Raw genomic sequence first — 22,112 nt, forward strand, 5'->3', positions numbered from 1 at the left:
GTTTGCAATGCAGAGATTAGAATAGATTACAGCTAAACTGTAATTCCTGACGTACATCATGGCTCATATTTCACAACATTATTGCCTGTTAAGTTAGATAAGCAAACTGGCCCAATTGCACTTGGTCCAGGAAAAAAAAATCAGCTATTAAGAGCTTTAAAGTCCAATTTCAGATCTTTGACTCTAGTGTAAACATACCTTCAGCATTTTAAATTTCAAACTTTTCTTTGTGAACAGGTTTATAACATCCCAACAATGGCATCATGAGGTTTTAGAAAGAGAAAGTGGACATGAACTTTGAATAGCCAGTGTGCATTTATTTTCCAAATTCATAGTAAACTTTGGAACAATGTTCTGTTCACTTTTTAAAAAAAAGAACTGGCGCTAGCTTTTCATAAGAACATAAGAAATAGGAACAGTAGTAGACCATTCAACCCCTCGAGCCTGCTCTGCCATTCAATAAGATCATGGCTGATCTTCTTGTGTTTCGACTTCCAGATTCCCATCTAACCCCAATAACCATTGATCCCCTTGCCCAACAAGAATCTATCTACCTCGGCCTTAAAAATATTCAATGACCCCGCCTCCACCACCCTCTGAGGCAGAGAGTTCCAAAGTCTCACAGCCCTCAGAGAGAAAAAATTTCTCCTCATCTCTGTCCTAAAGCAGTGCCCCCTAGTTCTGGACTCACTCACAAGAGGAAACATCCTTTCCACGTCCATCTTGTCAAGGCCATTCAGGATCTTGTATACTTCGATCAAACCACCCCTCACTCTTCTAAACTCCAGTGGAAACAAGTCCAGTCTGTCCAACCTTTCCTCATAAGACAACCCACTCATTTCAGGTATCAATCTAGTAAACCTCCTTTGAACTGCCTCCAATGCATTTACATCCTTCCTTAAATAAGGAAACTGCACACAGTATTTGAGGTGTGATCTCACCACTGCCCTGTGTGGCTGAAGCATAACATCCTTACTTTTATGTTCAATCCCTCTCATAATAAATAAAGGATAGCATTCCATTAGCCTTCTTAACTACTTGCTATACCTGCATATTAACTTTTTGTGACTCGTGTACTAGAACACCTAGATCCCTCTGCATCTCAGAATTATGCAGCCGTTCTCCATTTAAGTCCTGCTGATCAGAAAAAGACCCATTTATGCATAATCTCTGCTTTCTGCCAGCCAGCCAGTCTTCTATCCATGCTAATATGTTGCCCACTACACCATGCACTTTTATTTTCCGTAATAATCTTTGATGTGGTACCTTATCAATTGCCTTCTGGAAATCCAAGTACAATACATCTACAGCCTCCATTTCATCCACTGCGCATGTTACTCCTTCAAAAAGCTCCAACAAATTGGTTAAACATGATTTTCCTTTCACAAAACCATGCTGACTCTTCCCTATTTCCTTGAGCTCTTCTAAATGCCCAGCTATAACCTCCTTAATGATCGATTCTAATAACTTCCCCACGACTGACGTCAAATTAACTGGCCTATAGCTTCCTGATTCCTGCCTCCCTCCCTTCTTGAATAGATGGGTTATATTTGCTACTTTCCAATCTGATGGAACCTATGAAACTAGCAAATTTTGGAAAATTAACACCAGCGCATTGCCTACCTCATTATCCAGTTCTTTTAAGACCCTAGGATGTAGTCCATTGGGACCCGGAGATTTGCCAGCTTGCAGCTCCATCAATTTGCTCAGTACTGTTTCTCTAGTGATTTCAATTTCACCAAGTTCCTTTCTCCCGTTCACCACCTGATTTGCAGCTATTACTAGAATGTTTTTTGTATCCTCTATAGAGAACACGGAAGCAAAATATTTGTTCATTTCTTCCGCCGTTTCCTTATTATCTACTATTAACTCATCATTGTCACTTTCTAGAGGACCAACGCTCACTTTACTTACTCTTTTCCTTTTTAAGTACCTGCAGAAACTCTTACTATCCATTTTTACATTTCTAGCTAGCTTCCTCTCATACTCTAATTTCTTTCCCCTGATTAACCTTCAGCCCCACTCATCAGGGAATCCCAATTCCTATGACATTCCTAGCAGCATCTAATCACGTCTCTTTCATTCACTCCACTTATGGTGGCTTAATTTATACTTGAACATATCTTTTTGATCTGAGTATTAAAGTTTCTTACATCTATGATAATCTAAACCATTTAACTATAAATTGCATAGCCAGCTAAAGTCGAGTCGAAAAAATAGCTGACTACTTGTAATGGGATTGATTCTGTTAGGAAATAGCTGAAATATTTAAAAGTCAATATAACATCTGTAAGCAAAAAGACATTGTGATGAAACTAATGATCTTTGCAAAGCAAATAAGGATTAATAAGTAGGTAGAAAGTTTGAAAGCTGGCTTTTGCTACATAAATGGGAATAAGTAGTGCTGTTTTTGTTTTAGGTTTGTTAAATATCTCCTCTCTTTCAACTTCTTCAGCTTTAAGATGTAATAATTTATTTTCCTTTTATATTCTTCTATGCCGCATTAAGTTTCCTGGTAAGCTGATTAATTCAGCCTTTTAAGAACATTAATGTTTGTGAAAAAAAAGTCAGCTTTGAGATTAGCAGGAATCTGTAATATCCTGCTGTTACGTCTTATTTTCCACACATTACAAAAACAAATTGGCATTTCATTTTTTGAATTGTTTCACACACGATCAAAATCTGTGCACTTATTCACAATCTGCATCTTATTAGTTAATTACAGGAACTCAAAACTCAAAATTCCTTTCTATAATTTTGCAAATCATAGAGTATCCCAGTGCAGCTGTCTATGCTTTTTCTAAGAGTTAGATTTACAATTTTCATTTTTGTCCCAAACCAAAGGGATTCTCAATTACCCAATTAAAAACCATACATGAAGCTAGTGTGAGATATGAGACTACCCTTTAAACAGATTCTATCAAATGTTTCAGTGACCAAAGTATGACTAACATTTTTTCCCTTCCACTCTGCATACTTGTGAAGAAGTGGCGGAGGCGTGTCACTCCAGAGTATAAATTCATACGTAGATGTACTATTCACGGTAATAAAAGCAAATAGTCATGTCAATCTGAATCATATCTAGATTCTTTGTGTCACATGTAATTGTGTAGTGAAGTTGCAAAGTATATGCTATTCGGTATTCTGTGGAATGAGTCACTTAATCACCATTTGTGTTCTAATTGGGGGATTCCCATATTACCACATTACCATAAACATCACTGCTTTGCAGTAACCTTCGGTATTCTGTACTTTCCTCCCGACAACTATGTGAACAAACTTTTGACAACTGCTTTTATAGGTTGTTGTTTCTTGAGAAATGTTTCCAAATCCTTAATTAAGTTGCACAAGTCTTCCTCCTACTAAAGCATATAGAAATCCTAGCATGGAACTCCTGGGAAGTTATTTTTGTTTTTTTATTAGTGACAGAGGGTTCTGATTTGGAATGCTGGGCACTATGTTGCAAAATGTTTTTTTCATCAGACGTGTGTGTTTCTTCCATAAAAGCTATGTTTTTCAAAACTATTGGGAATGAAGAGAATTATGTTAGTTTTTAAATAAAGGAAATGTAATCAGTCCACGCTGAAAAATTATAACCTTAAAAGTGGTGATTGTTATCTCCTATGGGAATTTCCACAAATTTGTGTTTTTTGGCCCTTCCGTTTTTCTATAAGAAAATATGAGAATGAGCCTCAGAACTCATAAGTGTACAATATAGCCTTGCATATGCAAGCATTCCTTGTTCACAAGCATTACTTGTATCTGGAAAAATACATCAATGTATGTTCATTTTATGGGCATGGTTTACCAATAACTCTAAAGTCGATAGGTGCTTTTTGGGAAAAAGGATTCACAGCATTTTTGAATTAATTGAAATTTTTGATATCCAAAATAAATTTTCAACAAAAAAATCTAATTTACTTATTTCATGGTAAATTTATTAATTGAATTGTTTTTGCCTTTAAAATTCTCATTAATTTCTTAATTTTAAGATACCAGGCTTTCTTGAAAGCATATACATTTTGTTCCAAGTGCTGAATGTTTTAATTTAAGGCAGATCCTGCAATCTGAGCATATAGAATGGACACAATTTCCTAAGATATCACAATACCACTTAAATAATGTTTCTGTCTGTCCCCAATAGAATCTTTGTTTTTCAAAATTGTTTGATGTAAATCTAGAGGGCAAATATCACAAGCTTCATTCAGGTAAAACTTGTATTAAGTTTCTTTTTTTAAAATATTGTTTGTTTGTTGTGACACAGGTACACAGAGGCAATGTCTTTCCTCATCCTAAGTAAAGTCCTGTTCGCCTACAAAAAAAAGTTCAAATTTGAAAGCAAACAAAGTTTCAAGATTCACAATTGTACATCATATTTAAAGTTTAGAGTTATCTTTGCTATAAAACCAGTGCTGCCAGTTGTGTAACACCCTCGTTTCCTCACCTCCCTAACAGTGCTGTTTGATCCATGCTTTCCACCTCTGCTTACTCCTGACGGGTGCCAAGGCTCCAACTGTGAGTCATATCCAACATTTCTATCCTTATGCTGCTCCACTCCAGAAGCCCCAATACAAGTGTTGCTGAATTTAATGACTCCCCACCATAGTGTTATCCAAGACTACCCTGCAGAATTACCCAAGTCCTTGATTGCCAATAGTACAACTAAAGCCTAAAGCCCATTCCCCTTGCATGCTACAACAAAATAACGGACCTATAGCTCCAACTAGGATACTTTGCATACTAGTTTGCTGTGTTTTCTTAACATTGACACTGATAAGGCGTAAAGAATGATAACCTAAATAAAAGAATACACATTAGCCAATCTGCCATTGTGTTATATATAGTAGTTAAGACCAAATGCAGTATTCAAGACCAGTAGGGTTAGAAGGCGAAGGAAAATGGAAGGTTAATTGAATTGGGCAATGAATGGGGAGTGAGGAGGAAGCAGTTCAGATGGTGGAGAAAAGGCAGAGACGAGGGAGAAAGGTGAGTAAGGAATAAGGAGAGGAAGAAGAGAAAGGAGAGGCAGAGGTTGGTATAAGAGGATGGAAGGAGGGGTTGAAGCTGACCTGTTAAGTGATGAGCTACATTACATAATGCTTGGCTGATCAAGGAGAAAGGGAAAGATGATATTGCCTTTGAGTTCAGGGACTGTTATGCTGCATATTGCTTCAGTGAGTCTCAGGGCTGAGAGGGAGGGTTAGTCTACTTCGTTCAGATGGGTGGGACTAGTTGCTAGGAGGAGGGGTTTGTTGTATTAAGATGCTGAATTGTTGAAAGTTGTAGGGTTCAAACTTACAAAGGATTGATGGTTGGGAGCAACATTTTTTTATTTGTTCATGTGATGTGGGCATCATTGGCATTGAAAGTGATGGTGAGCCACAAAATGTCAAATTGTGGCGGGGTGGGGAGCCAACTTGATTGCTGTGGGGGAGAAGGTTGCTGTGTGTTATTGGAAAGATACTCAATTTGTGGGAGTTGTGGAATTGTTAATTTATGTGGACATGCCTGAATTTGGCAAAAAAATGAGTAAAGCAGCAGGTCTGGCAGCATCTGCAGAGAGGAACACAGTTAACGTTTCGAGTCTGTATGACTCTTCAACAGAAGTAGTTGCAATCCTTATCCTGTGGAATTAGCTCCTTGTAATTACAATTTCCCATCCCTGGCAGATGCTGCCAGACCTGCTGAGTTTTTCCAGGTATTTTTTTTTTTGTTTTGGATTTCCAGCATCCGCAGTTTTTTGCTTTTAATGAGTCAAGCAGTATGTTTATACTCTCATCAGCAATGTTAACTATTAATTGTCAGAAATATTGACTAAATTAATGTTTGTTTGAAAGTAGATATCTGCTTCGTTGAAGACCATGCAGTTAGGGAGAATGACTGTGGACTGAGAAAACATGGTCCTATCACTAAACAGCTTCCTGATGCGGACTTCTATGAGAAACCCAGATTACTTCTTGGTGAATATTGGACTGCAGCAGTTCAAGAAGGTGGCTTATTGCCATTTTCTCCAGGGCAATTAGGGATGAAAAGTAAATGCAGGCCTTGTCAACCACACTCTCATCCCAAGAACAAATTTAAAAATTACAATTTATTAACAGTGGTAATAACATGCATGCTCTCCAGACCGGTTTCTATTCTTTGTGTATATTTACTTGCTTGTCTTTTCTTTTAAAAGAATGGAAGTTTGAGGAACAAGCAATAAATGGTTTTTGAAACCTAATCTTTTAAAAGCAAAATAAGGATTGCAATGTTCAAGTATATTCAGAGGAACGTTTCATGGACCATATAGAAAGTTGAAATTGCATACACTTAGCTCATTTTTACAGCAAAGAAGAGAGGCTTTTCCAATGTTCAGCTTATAGGGAATTGCAAGATAAAGAACCTCTCCAGAAAATGGGAGGGTGAAGAATACAGTCATGCTGAGGTTGGAAGGACCAGTTCTGCTAAAGGGTCACCAATCCAAAATCTTAACTCTGTTTCTCCCTCCACAGATACTGCCAACCTGCTGAGTATTTCCAGCATTCCTTGCTTTATATCTATTCCTGTGGAATTAGCTCCTTGTAATTACGATTTCCCATCCCTGGCATCACCTTAGTGAAGCTACACTGTTTTAATGCCCCTTCTGTAATTGGACCTCCAAAACTTCACGAGTACGCTCTGAAGTAATCAATGTTTATATAAATTCATTATTACTACTTTACTCTTTTACTGTTGGCTATTTTACTATTTGTAAAATCTAAAATTCTATTGATGGTTTTATTTACCCAAAGTTGTCTGCCCATTCAGTCTCCAGTGTCTCTTCATTAATGGAATAGTCGTATTCCTTGTTTTATCTCCCAAAATGAGTTACCTCTTACTTAGCCACATTAGTTTGGCTTACCATTCTACTAGCTTTGTCTGTTTTTTTCTGAAGTCTTTTGCTGCCCTCCTCACTTTTGACAAACCTCCAACTTTAGTTTTGTCACCTGATTTCAAGATTGTGTTCTTTATTCCCAAGCCAATACCAAAAATAAAAGTGGGCCCAGCAATAGACCCCTTGAGTACAGCACTTTCACTCTTCCTTTCCAAGTAATGCCCATTTACTGCAAGATTTTACTGTGCATCAACTAACTTTCTATCCATGCAGTTCCATGCTTGAAACAAGAGAAATGTGGCAGTGTGAGTAGATAGTCGGTTGATGGACAGTGAACAAACTTTTTGTAAGATGCCTTATGGTTTTCAAAGGCATTCCATATACACTGCATTTATTGCAGTACCTATAATTGGTCACTATTGCACAAGAAAACTTGATCAAGAACAGCTTGCTTTCAACAAATCTATACCAGCTGTTTTTATTGAAACATATAAGATCCTGAGGGGACTTGACCAGGTGGATGCTGAAAGGATGCTTCCCCTTTGTGGATGAGACTAGAACTAGGGGACACAGTTTAAAAATAAGGGGCCTCCCATTTAAGTCAGAGGTGAGAAGAATTTTTTTTCTCTGGAGGTCGTGAATCTTTGGAACTCTCTTTCCTAGAGAGCAATGGAGGCAGGGTCAATGAATATTTTTAAAGCAGAGGTAGATCAATTCTTGACCAGCAAGGGAGTCGAAGGTTATCAGAGGTAGGCGAACTGTGAAGTTGAGGCCACAATCAGGTCATCCATGATCTTATTGAATGGCGTAGCAGACGGGAAAAGCCGAATGGCCCACTCCTCCTAATTCGTATATATGTTCATACATAACCAGTACATTTCAAACTGTTTGTGAATTTTACCTCAAATTATTGATTCTGAATTTGTGTAAACTTGATAATTTAGGTCAATAGTTAGCAGATTTGTTGCCCTTCCATCCAACCGCATAATTTAGAAAATTGATGAGGCTAAAACAATTTTGTCTAGTGCCTTGGTTATCTCCCTTCTGTCTTCTTCAGCCAAGAATGCATGCCATCAGGACCTGTGACTTGTTTTTTTTTTCAAGAACAACCTGGAAGTAATTCCTTTTCTGTAGTTCTGTTACTCGTTCCATATCCCTAGTGCACTGCTTTCTCACTTCCACCATCATTTGTAAAAGCTCATGGAAAATATTTATTCAATATCTGTGCTATACTTTCATTCTTCACTCTTAAACTCCCTCCTTCATCTAAACGTCCTTACTATTTCCTTTTAATGTCTGCTAACTTCTTAATCTTTTTTAGGCCTTCTAACCTTTTTTTCACCTCCCTCCTACACTTCCTTTCATGTTTGTTTTGGTTTTAATCTGTCTCTTTATTCACAGACCTCTAGACTTTGCATCACCTTTTCATTATATAGAAATTTTTTTTACGCTCCACGTTTTTGCTGATTTTTTTTCTGCCCACTTAATTTATGACAGCTCCCTTTTTATCTCGAAGTTTGCTTCATCCAGTTCAGCACCCTTTTGACTGTTAATTTTTCTGTTTTTACATGGAGCCTGTGTCATAGTCACTATTTCTTAATTGTTTTCCTAATCTCATCAATTATTTGTCCAATTTTATTTTCCAGATTGAAATGCACTGTGTGCATTTTTAATTTTATATAACAAAACTATTTTTTTTAAAATGGCCATTAAATAAAAACAAAGCACAGAGATTCATTTCTAGGGCAATAGAATTGCCCTAGAATTGAAAAGAGGAAGTGTTATGTTAAACTTTATATATAAACTTGGCTAGACTGCATTTTGAGTGCACAATTCTGGTGTCCATATTACTAAAAGAGTATCGAGGCACTGGAGAAGGTGCAAAAAGGATTTACTAGGAGCAGGATACCAGGATACTGGAAATTATCAGGAAAGACCAGAGGCTAGGGCTCTCTCATCTAGGGGAAAAAAAAGAGTGCTGAAGGTCAACCTAACTGATGTCTTTAAAATTATGAAAGTTTAATAGAGTAGATACACAGAAGATGTTTTCCACTTGTGGGGAGTCCAACACTAGGGATCATTGATAGTCACCAATAAATCCAACAAGGAATTCAGGAGAAATTTCTTAACTCAGAGCGGTTAGAATATGGAACTGCCTAGCATATGGGGTAATTGATGCAGATAACAAAAATGCATTTAAGGGGAAGCTGGATAAGTACATGAGGGAGAAAGGAATGTTAGGATGCACAGATATGTTTGATTAAAATAGAGTGGAAGGAGACATAGACCAGTTGGGTCGAATGACCTGTTTTTATGCTGTAAATTTACGTAATTAATGGAGTTCAGATTATGTCCTAAAACCTCTTTGTAAAGGTTTCATTATGCCAAATATTGTGTTGCTGTCTTGAATTATACATTAAAAAAACAATTAAATTAAATTTGCTTGCAAATGACTATTTGAGACAGACTTCAAGTAATTTTTCTATGTAAGTGATTTTCTAATTCAAGTTATGCTCTCATTTGAAATCCACTCTTACTTTTGAAATTGCTTAACTGTACCTATTCTGCTTATTGAATGGCTGGGTAATTCTGATATTATAAGGGAAGAAATTACTTTTAAATACGTAAACTGTATGTGAATACTGACATTTGTCATTCAGAGAATCTCCAGGTTCTTATTCTAAGCAGCAATCAGGTTGATTGAATTCATATTGCAAGAATTTGTGACACAAATAAACCTTTGTGTCAATAGTTTTATAGTTTATCATGTTCTGTTTTTATCCTCATAGCCATGGAATGAAAAAAATATTTTCCTGTCGTGGTATTGCTATTGCAGTGGAATATTTTTGGAATCGCGGTCACCGAAAAATAACTGTGTTTGTTCCTCAGTGGAGAACCAAACGTGATGCCAAAATAACAGGTATGTTCGAAAAATAAAATCTGCATTAAATATTTAAAATATTGGGATCTCTGTGCTTGAGTGTCACTATATTTTGTATTTACTGAATTTATAAACATGCTGACATTCTTGAGGCCAAAAGTTATTGACTGTTTGGCATTGCTGATAACCATAGAGCCGTAGAAAAGTTACAGCGCAGAGAGAGGCCATTCAGCCCATCGTGTCTGTGCCAGCAATTCTAAGTCCTCACGACTTTCTTAGTTCTATTTGGGTTTACAAAAACTGTGTCTTTCTTATTCATTTCCAATCTGTGGCTTTTTGGAGCTGCATATCTGTAAGTATGAGTCTGTATAAATTTAGTGAATAAAATTTGGACTGTGAAAGTCATAGGTTTTTCAGTACAATCATTTTTGCTCATCATTTTAAGTTCTAGTCTGAAAATTATAAGATGAATGTGATAAAACCATCTTTGTTTTTCAAACAGAGCAGCATTTCTTAACTGAACTTGAAGATTTGGGTGTGCTTTCTTTCACACCAGCTAGAACTGTGTGTGGAGTAAGAATTGCATCTCATGATGACAGGTAAAATTACATGAACTGCACACCTTCACTGTATTCTTACTCCAAACCAATGCTGATGAACTTTGAGTTATTTGAACTCAAGTTATTTCCTGATGTGTACTTTTTCTTTAATTGCAATTTTTTTTAATTCTGTAATTTAGAATGAAGCCTAAATCAATTGAAGTACTGCATATTTATTACTAATTAATTTAAAGTTACTTCTGCTATAAAATTTACAACAAGCTGTTTACTATGTTAGCACAGTACCAGCAATTACACTTCAGATGCCAAACTTGCAGTTGCCTTAAAATAGGTCAAATGCAACAAACCACTCGAATTACTTCTTTATTCGGGTTCCCATTAAAAAGAAGTGTTTTCTTCCCCCATTGAGTGAAGTGTTCTATAATATTGTGAACTCTGTTGCCCACGATGTTGGGAAATTAACTTGAGTGTTTACTTATAGTGTCAACATAACAATAGAGTTTGCCATGTGGTCCATTTTCTTCTGTATGTGGGTAGTCTTGAGAAGGATCAAGTAAGAAATCCAGGGTGTTGTAAATTAAATGATCCATGTAAGACAAACTAGTGGAAAATGATGAGAAACCATAAAGCAAATGGACTGAAACTACAAACAATTTGAGCCAAATTAAAAACTACAAAGGAAGGCAGGAAGGAAATTTAAATAAAGAAGCATGAAGCTTAGCACAGTTGTTACTTTCCAAAGATGGATATGGGTTATTCAAAAAGTAATATTAGTCACCCAACGCTACTGTATTTATTGATTTGAAAAGAACAGATGCGACTACTGGCTCTTCAATCAGTTGACGTCTGAATGATGAAACAAGAACCTATATTGGATGTCTTTAAGTGTAAATAATTATAATAAAAGGCAATTGTTGTAATGAATGGCATTATAGCCAGCAGAAGGAAAAAATATTCCACGACCAGCTTGGAAGCCATTTGCCTGGCAACAATTTACTTTCCTATCGGTACTAGCATGAGGAAAGTTGTGATGGAATACAAAGAAGTATCGCGGTGGCATAAGGTGCAATATATTGCTTAACCCACCTCTAATTTGTGAAAGGATTCTATTGGTATAGAAGTAATGTGATCTAATCTTTGCTCAAATTTTCATACTATTTCTAATCCCAGTTTATCATATACATTCCATATGAATGTAATGATTTGAATTCTTATAGCACCTGTAACGTAGCAAAATGTCACAAGAAAATCTGGCACCAAGCCAAGGGATGAGAGATGACCAGAAGCTTGTAATTTAAGGGTGGGGAAAAGAGCTTAGTATGAGATCCAATATCAGCGGCAGAGTTAGGATGGGCCTGTTAATTTGGAATTCAAGCCTGAGATGGTGACAAAAAGTAGGAAATCAGAGGGATTGTGATGGGTTAAGTGTGGATTGGCAAAGTGAAAAATCTGAAAGATATACTGAAGTGCTTCCCACTTCCAGTGCTTCAGAACTGTAGTTTACGGTCTATTCTAATATTTCCAAACTATTTTTATGTACACTTCCCGTTTTACAGGTTCCTGTTGCACCTCGCTGAGAAAACTGGTGGGATTATTGTGACTAATGACAACCTGAAAGAATTTGTGTATGAATCTCCAGCCTGGAAAACAATAATTCAAGACAGGTAACCGTATGGCAGTTTTGTTCCTTCGACAGCATTATACCAGGTATGCTGTGAAATAAAGGCTGTTTGTGTATGGTTTACGTCAGGGCGTGTTCCAGCATCAGGAGTCAAAGAGGAATTTTGGGATCAGGGAGTATTAGCAAGTCAGTCTTGAGGTCTGAGAGCATTAAGGGCAGCTGTGAGTTTTTGGAACACTGGGAATGCAGTCCAGGGGCAGAATATTTCCTTTGGCGTGCAGGGGCGGGCCCGACATGCCGACGCGAGATGACGCCAGGTGTGTGTCCCGAAGTCATCATGCGCCATTTCGATATTTTGTTCGGCGGGCGCTCACTGGAGGTGGCTGTGTGTCCACCGAACTGTCAACGGCCTATTAAGGCCATTAAAAAAGCAATTAAAGTTGTTAACCACGCTGCCCGTCCAACCTTAAGGTTGGCGGGCAGGCGAAGAGCCCAAGCGGCCTTCATTTTTTTCAGGAAACCTCATCCACGGGCTGAAGCTTGTATAAAATAATTAATTAAATTTTGCTAAATTCACAAACGTCCCAGCTCGTGTGACACTCTCATATGACGGGACATGTTTAAATAATTTTTTATTTCCTTTATTAAAAAGTTTTGTCATCAACTTAACCTCCCTGAGGCTGCTCTGTGCCTCAGGGAGATTGCTGCACGCATGCAGGCCCCAACTCTCCCTCCTACCCCTGCCCGCAAAGGTAGGGCTGAGTGCTACGGAACGCATATTACACTGTGCAGGCTTTAATTACTCTGGGCAGGCTCCCGCCCAGTAAGTGGTCCTCAAGTCCAGCAGGACTGTGAAGTAATTTTGGAACATGAGAATGGCTAAATGCCTCATGGCACTGATTGGGGTTGCAGGAGTCTTGACAGTGCTGAATGGAGCAAGGTCTAACTGCCCTGTGGATGGGAGGCGACAGAAGCATGGAACCCAAATTACCATTGTTCACTTTGTAACCATCAGACCCCCCCAACGCGCTCTCCCTATGTTCTCATTATTGTTTTCCTTCATCTAACCCATCCATTATTTTCTTAGTGCCCTCAGGTGTCCTGTCCATCACTTTCCTATTATCAGTTCCTGTCTTCGTTAATCCTGCTTTACAACACATAAGCAGAACTTTTCTGTTTAAAATAACTGGATGGGTTATATAATTTCCTGATGTGCACTCAAAATATGTGCCAGCAGTTCAGAAATAAACAATTTAGTGCACCCTTGTGAGGTGACTGACTTTCGCAGTCATTATTAGACAAATTTCCATAAATAGAAGTTAATTCAAAAGTTCATCATTTATATAATTTCCATATTTTAGTATTTGAAAAAGATCCTTATGCTTTAACACTGGTTTAGAAGAGATTTAACTAAAGTGAATAAAAATTTTACATTCGCAATTGGCAGTCTATTTACAATTGCTGTCTGTGTGGTAATTTCTTTATCTAAAAATTTAATGCATTTAAATAAATGCCAGACACTCTTGAATTAAAGCTTTTGAAAATCTTGTCCCCTGCTCCTTTCAAAGTCTTAGAAAAGGCAAATAAAGTTTCCGATCCTCATTGACTGAGAAGTGCCTTACTACCTTTCAACTAAATTCTGCAAACTGAATAAGCTCAGAGTGCACAGACAATAGCCACTTTTTAAGCCAGTTTTGACCCTGCAAACCTTGAAAATGAAGAAAACATCTTTCCATCATGAGTATTGTTTTTGATATTAAATGTTGTGAATAATAAAAATTAAGACTCAAAATTAACACATTAAGATTTGTGGAGAGGCATTCTGTGTGAAATGCAAAAATTTTAATATAATTTTCCGCATTTCATTCCTTCTAAGGGTAGTGACACATAATATAGTTCCACAGGCACTAGTAGTCCTTAGAGATCTTACTAAAATGGCCAAACCTCATGGCCAATCTTCATAAAAGCAAAAAACTGCGGATGCTGGAAATCCAAAACAAAAATAAAAATACCTGGAAAAACTCAGCAGGTCTGGCAGCATCTGCGGAGAGCAACACAGTTAATGTTCCGAGTCCGTATGACTCTTCAACAGAACTAAGTAAAAATAGAAAAGAGGTGAAATATAAGCTGGTTTAAGGGAGAGGGGTGGGACAGGTAGAGCTGGATAGAGGGCCAGTGATAGGTGGACATAGCCAAAAGGACAAAGAGGTGTTGAAGGTGGTGATTATTATCTAAGGTATGTGTTAATTAAGGGTAGAAAGCAGGACAAGCAAGGTACAGATAGCCCTAATGGGGGTGGGGTGGGGTGAAGGGAAGGGATCGAAATAGGCTAAAAGGTAGAGATAAAACAATGGATGTAAATATATTTAAAAATAATGGAAAAAGGTGGAAAAAGAAAAATCTATATAAATTATTGGAAAAAAAAAGGGGGGGGATCGGAAAGGGGGTGGGGATGGAGGACTGGGTGACTGCTTTGCAGAACACCTTCGGTCTGTCCGCAAGCATGACCCAGACCTCCCTGTCGCTTGCCATTTCAACACTCCACCCTGCTCTCATGCCCACATGTCCGTCCTTGGCCTGCTGCATTGTTCCAGTGAAGCTCAACGCAAACTGGAGGAACAGCACCTCATCTTCCGACTAGGCACTTTACAGCCTTCTGGACTGAATATTGAGTTCAACAATTTTAGATCATGAACTCTCTCCTCCACCCCCACCCCTTTTCCAATCCCCTTTTTTTTCCAATAATTTATATAGGTTTTTCTTTTCCCACCTATTTCCATTATTTTAAAATGTATTTCCATCTATTGTTTTATCTCTACCTTTTAGCCTATTTCGATCCCTTCCCTTCACCCCACCCCACCCCACCCCCACTAGGGCTATCTGTACCTTGCTTGTCCTGGTGTTCTGCTTTCTACCCTTAATTAACACATTCATTAGATAATATCATCACCTTCAACTCGTTTTGTCTATGACATCTTTTGGCTATCTCCACCTATCACTGGCTCTCTATCCAGCTCTACCTGTCCCACCCCCCCTTAAACCAGCTTGTATTTCACCTCTTTTCTATTTTTACTTAGTTCTGATGAAGAGTCATATGGACTCGAAATGTTAACTGTGTTGCTCTCCGCAGATGCTGCCAGACCTGCTGAGTTTTTCCAGGTATTTTTATTTTTGTTTTGGCCAATCTTCATGTTGAGTTTCGCTGATATTTGTTGGCTTTATCCATGAACTACAGCACCACCTTGTGACCGGACCATGCAAATGGACCTTCCAGCAAGAGCGACTGGATAATAATTGGGAGTAGAAAAACTGCCTGAACAACTTATTTTTTTTCCCTTACTCGCCCAAGGCCACAGGTTCCAATTGTAGTGCAGCGATCATTGCTTGGCTGACGTTAAATAATTTGTGTAGACCATCATAATTGTGTATCTCAGTACAACAACAGCATCTTGCATTGATATAGTTGTATAGTGCCATAATTGATGCATTTACCTATTTAAGCAATTGGGAGTATTATTTTTGTCTCTTGTAATTGGGATCAATAGAAGCATATGTCTGAGTGAAACCCGGTAAAATGCTATAATGTTGGAAGATTAGCTTCATATTGAATTTGAGGCTATAATATCTGGTACAAAATCTGATGATACAGATCTGTGCTGTTAAATGCTTGAAAGACTATATACATTGTTCAGCACAATTCAAGATTCCCCAGATACAGAAGCAGTCCATGTCCAAATGCAGCAAAACCTTGACAATATCAAGGTTTGGGCTGACAAGTGGCAAGTAACATTCGCACCTTCCAAGTGCCAGGCAATGACCATTTCCAACAAGAGATAATCTATCGTCCCTTGACATTCAATGGCATTACCATCGCTGAATCTCCCGCTATCAACATTCTGGGGGCTACCATTGACAAGAAACTGAACTGGACGCATATAACTACTGTGGCTACAAGAGCAGGAGAGAGGCTAGGAATCCTGTGGCGAGTAACTCGCCTCCTGACTCCCCAAAGCCTGTCCACCATCTACAAGGCACAAGTCAGGAGTGTGTTGGAATACTCTTCACTTGCCTGGATGAGTGCAGCTCTAGCAACACTCAAGAAGCTTGACACCATCCAGGAGAAAGCAGCCTGCTTGATTGACACTCCACAAGCATTCACTCCCCCTACTACCAACGCACAGTAGCATCAGTGTGTACCATCTACAAGATGCACTGCAGGAACTCACCAAGGCTCTTTAGGCAGCACCTTCCAAACCCATGACCGCTACCATTTAGAAGGGCAAAAGCAGCACCACCACCTGGAAGCTCTCCAAGCCACTCACCATCCTGACTTGGAAATATATCACCGTTCCTTCACTGTCGCTGGGCCAAAATCCTGGAACTCCCTTCCTAATAGCACTGTGGGTGTACCTACACCACATGGACTGCAGCGGTTCAAGAAGGCATCTCGCCAGCACCCTCTGAAGGGCAATTAGGGATGGGTAATAAATGCTGGTCTAGCCAGCAACACCCACATCCCATAAATGAATTTTTTTTAAAAATTGTTCATCCAGTTTGTACTTTATATTTAATGGTACATCTTTAATTACAGTTCTAAAGTTTAATAGTATTTGTTTTCAAAACTGCATTATATACATATTTATTCACATTGATGAAGTGGCATCCAGATTCCTCAATTTAACAAACTATCTGATTAGATGGAAATTAGTGCTAGAGTTCACAGGCCCTATAATTTGCCACAAAGTGAAGTTTTAATCTGATTTGATTTCCAATTTAAGCAAATAACTGATATATGATTAATTTGTGTGATTTTTAATGACAAAACACCTCCATTTTTGGAGGGAGCAATTAGCAGTTATTTTCCAGAAATTCAGCTGGAAATATTCTCGCGGTGATTTTTTAAAAGTACACATTTGTTTTGATAAGCTATAAACTATTTATTTATAAACTAGGTTACTACAGTATACATTTGTTGGAGATATATTCATGATACCAGATGATCCCCTTGGGAGGCATGGACCTGGATTGGAAGCTTTCCTGCATCAAGCAGATGCTTGCAGGTACTTGTTACAAAAGCACCATATCTCATATGTTCATACTGCGGAAAATGGACACATTATTTATGACTTCTTCCACAATTCAATTTTTTTTAAATCAGGAACACCAAGTCTTTTTATATTTTTTAATTTTTTTACTGAAAGTACTGACTCCTTGTCGGCATCTAGTTTCATGAGCACTACGAATCTACAGTATCTTGCTGAAGTAGCTCTTTATGCTTGAATATAGGTATTGTCAGTAGTGTCAACAGTGGGAGCTGCGGTTATGTGTTCACCTGACATCTGTTATGTTCTTTAGCCTGGGAGCACTGAGTAGATTTTTTTTGTCTTCCTGGGGTACTTATTCCATCTATGACACTTCTATTGTCAACAATACTGAACCAGCAGTGTCCAGGGATAGAATATAGAACCTTCCTGCTAAATATTTCAACCAGCTGAGCCAATATAGAATCACCGTCTGTTTTCGTCATTTTTGCTGGAAAAAAGATTTTTTTTGTTGAAGCTTTTTGTCTTGCACTCATCAGGACAATTTGCAAGAAAATGCCAATGCCTGGGGAAACAGCAATTTATGCTGCATGAGAAAAAGAGTGCTGATTTGTTGGCAAGTGGACTTTGGTCGAGGCATTGCCATGGAGAATGCATGGAGATGGTGACTGACAGTTAACTGCCAAGCGTTGTTTGAAATTTAAACCAGGCAGCTTGACTCTGCCCTGGGGAATGAACCAGCGAATGGCTGTCACTTGTTTAATTGAAATAGACGTAATGTATGTACATGTTCTTTCTGTCTGCAAAGAACAGGACCCTATGCATTAATGTATGTAGCTTCCAGTACACGCAAATGTGCCACACTGCAAGCCTGACTGACATTGATTGTCAGCATAATTCTTAGTACACTGAAGATTAGCACTATAAGATTGGCCTTATCGGCAACCTCTTAAATAGGACCTGAACCATTTGCTCACCATGTAAGCTTGATGCTGAAACATGATGCATCAAAGCCATCCTGCGGGATAATGGCTGCTCTGATCAGATCATTTCACGCAGTATATCGCACAAACTCACGAATGGGCCCAAGGCTGTCACTTTCAGCCCTGAAAAGGGCCCAGTCTACTTCAGATTACCCTGGAAGGGCAAGGTATCTCAAAAATCTGAGCAACAGGTGAAGCTAGCTGTTTCATGCTGCTAATATACAGTAGCAACATGAGTGGTATTCGCCACTAACAGGATTCTGCCGTCAAGCCAAGAAACGTTCTGCCTATCATACAAATGAGTATTGTATATGAATTTAAGTGCCAGTGTTATGCTAGGTATGTAGGCCGTACATCCCGTAGACTGGCAGATCGTATCAAATGGCATATCCCTTCTGCTGTTCACAACGTTCAAGGTACAGACCGTACCCTAATAGTCTGTGCTTGCAAAACTCAAAACAGTGTCCAACATTAGACACTGTGGTTCTGCGAATGGGCAACATTTGCTAAATAATCCTCAGTGAAATGGCTCCGACATTCCCTGCAGGAGCCATTGAGCCTAATCCCACTCCAGGAAGAGGAAGGTGCTGTCATGTGGTGAAGTATTCAACAGATATGTTGCTAAACCTGTAGGATTACCTTTCAGCTGGAAGTTTTCACTTCACCAATCATATCAATGTTCACTATATCGGACAGCCCTGGCAGAATTTCATGCAAGTCTATTTAACAGGATATTGATGGACTTTGCATTCAGAAATATGAAAGGAGTTCATAGTAGATGGCAGGTCTGTGATTACAAATCCACTTGAAAAGGAGTCTTTCAACCAAAAGAATTTGAGAACCATTGGCTTAAAATCATGTTCGTGTAGAAATAGCTGAATATGTGGCGATATAATCCATTATATAGCAAATTGCACTTCTAGCAATTCTTTGAATTGAAATTAATGCCCTTTTTACACTTTTCTTTTTAGGGCTTTACCAGAGAGGGCAAATGTAATGCTTGGTCAAAATATACCCTTTACAGCAACATCTGCCATTTTTCCATTCATCTTGAGACAACCTGAGATCCCCCCTTTACGATCGAAGGAGGAAACTGAACAGCTAAAACAAGAGTTGTTGAAGATATTTCCTGAATTCAGACAAAGGCAGAAAATTGATCAAATTTTAGCAGCACACCCACACATGAGGGACCCTAATGCCCTGTCTGCAATGGTGCTGGATCAAGAAGAAATTGCCATGTAATGGACCTTGAAATGTTCGTAATGTTAGAATATTATTGGTCATTTTTTGGGTACCAAGTCTAACTTCACAGTTGACCAGTTGTAGAGGGGTAAGGCTCTTCTTCAAAGCACCATGGTTGCTTGTCTCAGAGTTGGGGCAGAAGATGGCCTTTTATCCAAAAACATTGAGGCTTTTGCCTAGTCAGTGACTGGAGTATTTCTACTGGACAATGAAACTACACTTGTGGCAGTTTCTATGAAAATACTTCCAGCTTACATATCCTCCTCCTATGACAACTGGAATAATGTTGAGTCAAACATGTTTTTATTTTATTTACCTCTTTTCAGTCAAGTATCTGTGATGATGGAGATAGCTTGAAGAACAGGGTGAGGAAAATGTGGTGATGTTCTTCAATTTCAACCCTTCAACATTACTTTACATAAAGTGTAAGATCAGAAGGAATGTTTAAAAAATAGGTTTTTAGCAATAGATTTGCAAATACTGAACATCCACTGCAAGTTCATTTATAGACAAGTCAGTGTGCAAACTGGGGTGACATCTTATTTAATTACTGGCTATAAGAACATGTAAATAATACAAAAAATATATATTTTTGTTCATATACCCAAGTGTAAATTTCAAAACCAAATTCTTAAATTGGTTAGCAACATGTTTTGAGAATGTATTTTGTTAAACAAAAATTAGCTAGTAAAACAGTTGTAAACATTGAACAAAGTGCTGAGGATACTTCAAATTGATCACTACTGAAATGGCTAAAATCAAATTAAATTTACTTTAATATTTTGTTTTTCTAGTATACTACTTCTTATTTCTAACCTACTTTCTAAAATGTTGTATTCTTCTTGTCAGTAGACAGTAGGAAAGCTGGCAATCGAGTTAAGGGATTCCCTGATCATTCTGCACATTTATCCAGTGGCCAGAACTGTATAGACTAAGATAATCTAGAAGTTTGATCCCTGACCGCTGCTGCATGAACTGATGACATCTGTGGGCTCGTGTGAATAATGGCCACCTTTATGTGGTAATGGAGAGTGGGTAATTCTGTGAAATTGTAGCCTGGGAAGGAGTTAATGACTTCTAGAAATGTGGGGGAGAAAAGAGAAAACTGGCAACATCTTGTAAGCTCTTGGAAAATTACAATTACAGCTAAGTGTACTTTTCTTTTAAGAAAATGAGTAATATGTACTGGATTATCATTTTATTTTTCTGCAGCAGACTGGATTATTGGGATATTATGTGGATTTAATATCATTTGCATCTAATAGGATGCTGGTCTAAATGGTTTATTTATCCAACGTTTTGTATAATGTTACTGCCTTTCATCAGTTGTAAAATTTGTTTCTTAGTTTGTAAATAATGTTTAAGCGCTGCTTTTGCCATTAGCTAAAGCAAGTGCTGAAATTAGAAACATTTTTAAAGCCTTTTTTCAGTAACTTGTATGAAAACAATTCATAGGATAACTGAGGGTTTGGCTGTTTATTCAATTTTTATGTATTTGATCTGAAACTTGAAGCACTCAGTAATATTTTTATCTTTAATTTTGCAATCTTGTACAAATGCCATACTTTACAATTCAGCAAGTTTAACTTGTATCCTCCATGGGTAAAGTAAACTTAACCTATTTCAGTAAGATCCACTGCATCCTTCTCTGTATTTTAGCTGAGCTGCTCCTTTGGAGGGCAGTTGTCTCTCAAAATTTTTACTTTTTATCAGGACTTTACTGAATTCAACCAAACAAAATTCCAGGTACTTTTTGTCGTCTCAATGTTTGTATGGCGAATTTTTTGGGTGTTCATTCATGTTTACCAACCCAAATCTTCTAATATGTATATGGAATGCCTGACCTTGTGCTCTATGTAGCTAAGAAATGTACTTTGCTACTTATGAGATTTTTCTATCGTTGCTGCTCTCATCGACAAATAATAATTGAGAGAAGTTGCCACAGCCAGGACGTAATGAGTTGTATTTTGTAAACCCAATGGATAGACTTCAAGAATTTGGCAGTATACTATTTCATACACTGCTTATTACTGTTTTTTAAAATATTACAAACCCAAAGACAATTGACAATCAATATTACAAAAACAATGATTACACATGGAACTGGTTAAATATAATAAGACTCAATTTGAGGTGGTGGCACAGTGGTGTTGTCACTGGACTAGTAATCGAAAGACGCGCGGTAATGCTGTGGGGACTGGGGTTCAATTCCCACCATGGCAAATGGTGGAATTTGAATTCAATAAAAAATATGAAATTCAAACTCTAATAATGACCATGAAGCCATTGTCGATTGTCATAAAAACCCATTTCATTCACTAATGTTGTTTAGGGTAGGAAATCTGCTGTCCTTACCTGGTCTGGCCTACATAAGTCTCCAGACCCACAGCAATGTGGTTGACTCTTAAATGCCCTCTGAAATGGCCCTAGCAAGCCACTCAATTGTATCCAACCACTAAAAAGTCAATAACAAGAAATAATACCGGATAGACCACCCAGCATCGACCTAGGCACCCGAAACAACAAACCCAGCCCTGTTGACCCTGTAAAGTACATCTTACTAATATCTGGGGGCTTGTGCCAAAATGGGAGAACTGTCTCACAGACTAGTCAAGCAACATCCTAACGTAGCCATACTCACGGAATCATACCTTACAGATGATGTCCCAGACACCACTATCACCATCCCTAGGAATGTCCTGTCCCACCGGCAGGACAGACCCAGCAGAGGTGGCGGCACAGTGATATACAGTCGGGAGGGCGTTCCTCCAAGAGTCCTCAACATCGCCACTGGACCCCATGTAGTCCCATGGCACCAGGTCAAACATGACAAGAAAACCCCTGCTGATTACCACGTACCGCTCCCCACCCCCACCCCCACCCCCCAACAACCCCAGCTGCTGAGTCAGTACTCCATGTTGAACACC

The 22,112-nt window shown here is 38.3% G+C and overlaps 1 protein-coding gene across 1 annotated transcript in view; it reads left to right on the plus strand.

The window, feature by feature from the left end:
* n4bp1 (nedd4 binding protein 1) overlaps positions 1 to 21,127 on the plus strand; it is a 28,808-nt gene extending 7,681 nt beyond the window's left edge. Inside the window, exons 3-7 of the mRNA XM_078544321.1 lie at positions 9,646 to 9,776; positions 10,240 to 10,336; positions 11,854 to 11,961; positions 16,871 to 16,978; positions 18,915 to 21,127. Coding sequence (XP_078400447.1) covers positions 9,646 to 9,776; positions 10,240 to 10,336; positions 11,854 to 11,961; positions 16,871 to 16,978; positions 18,915 to 19,185 — 715 coding nt within the window. The 3' untranslated portion in view covers positions 19,186 to 21,127. The remainder of the gene's footprint in view (positions 1 to 9,645; positions 9,777 to 10,239; positions 10,337 to 11,853; positions 11,962 to 16,870; positions 16,979 to 18,914) is intronic.
* Positions 21,128 to 22,112: the final 985 nt, after the last annotated feature.

This window comes from Cetorhinus maximus, chromosome 6, assembly GCF_964194155.1.
Source record: "Cetorhinus maximus chromosome 6, sCetMax3.hap1.1, whole genome shotgun sequence".
In the NCBI taxonomy this organism is placed as follows: Eukaryota; Metazoa; Chordata; class Chondrichthyes; order Lamniformes; family Cetorhinidae; genus Cetorhinus; species Cetorhinus maximus.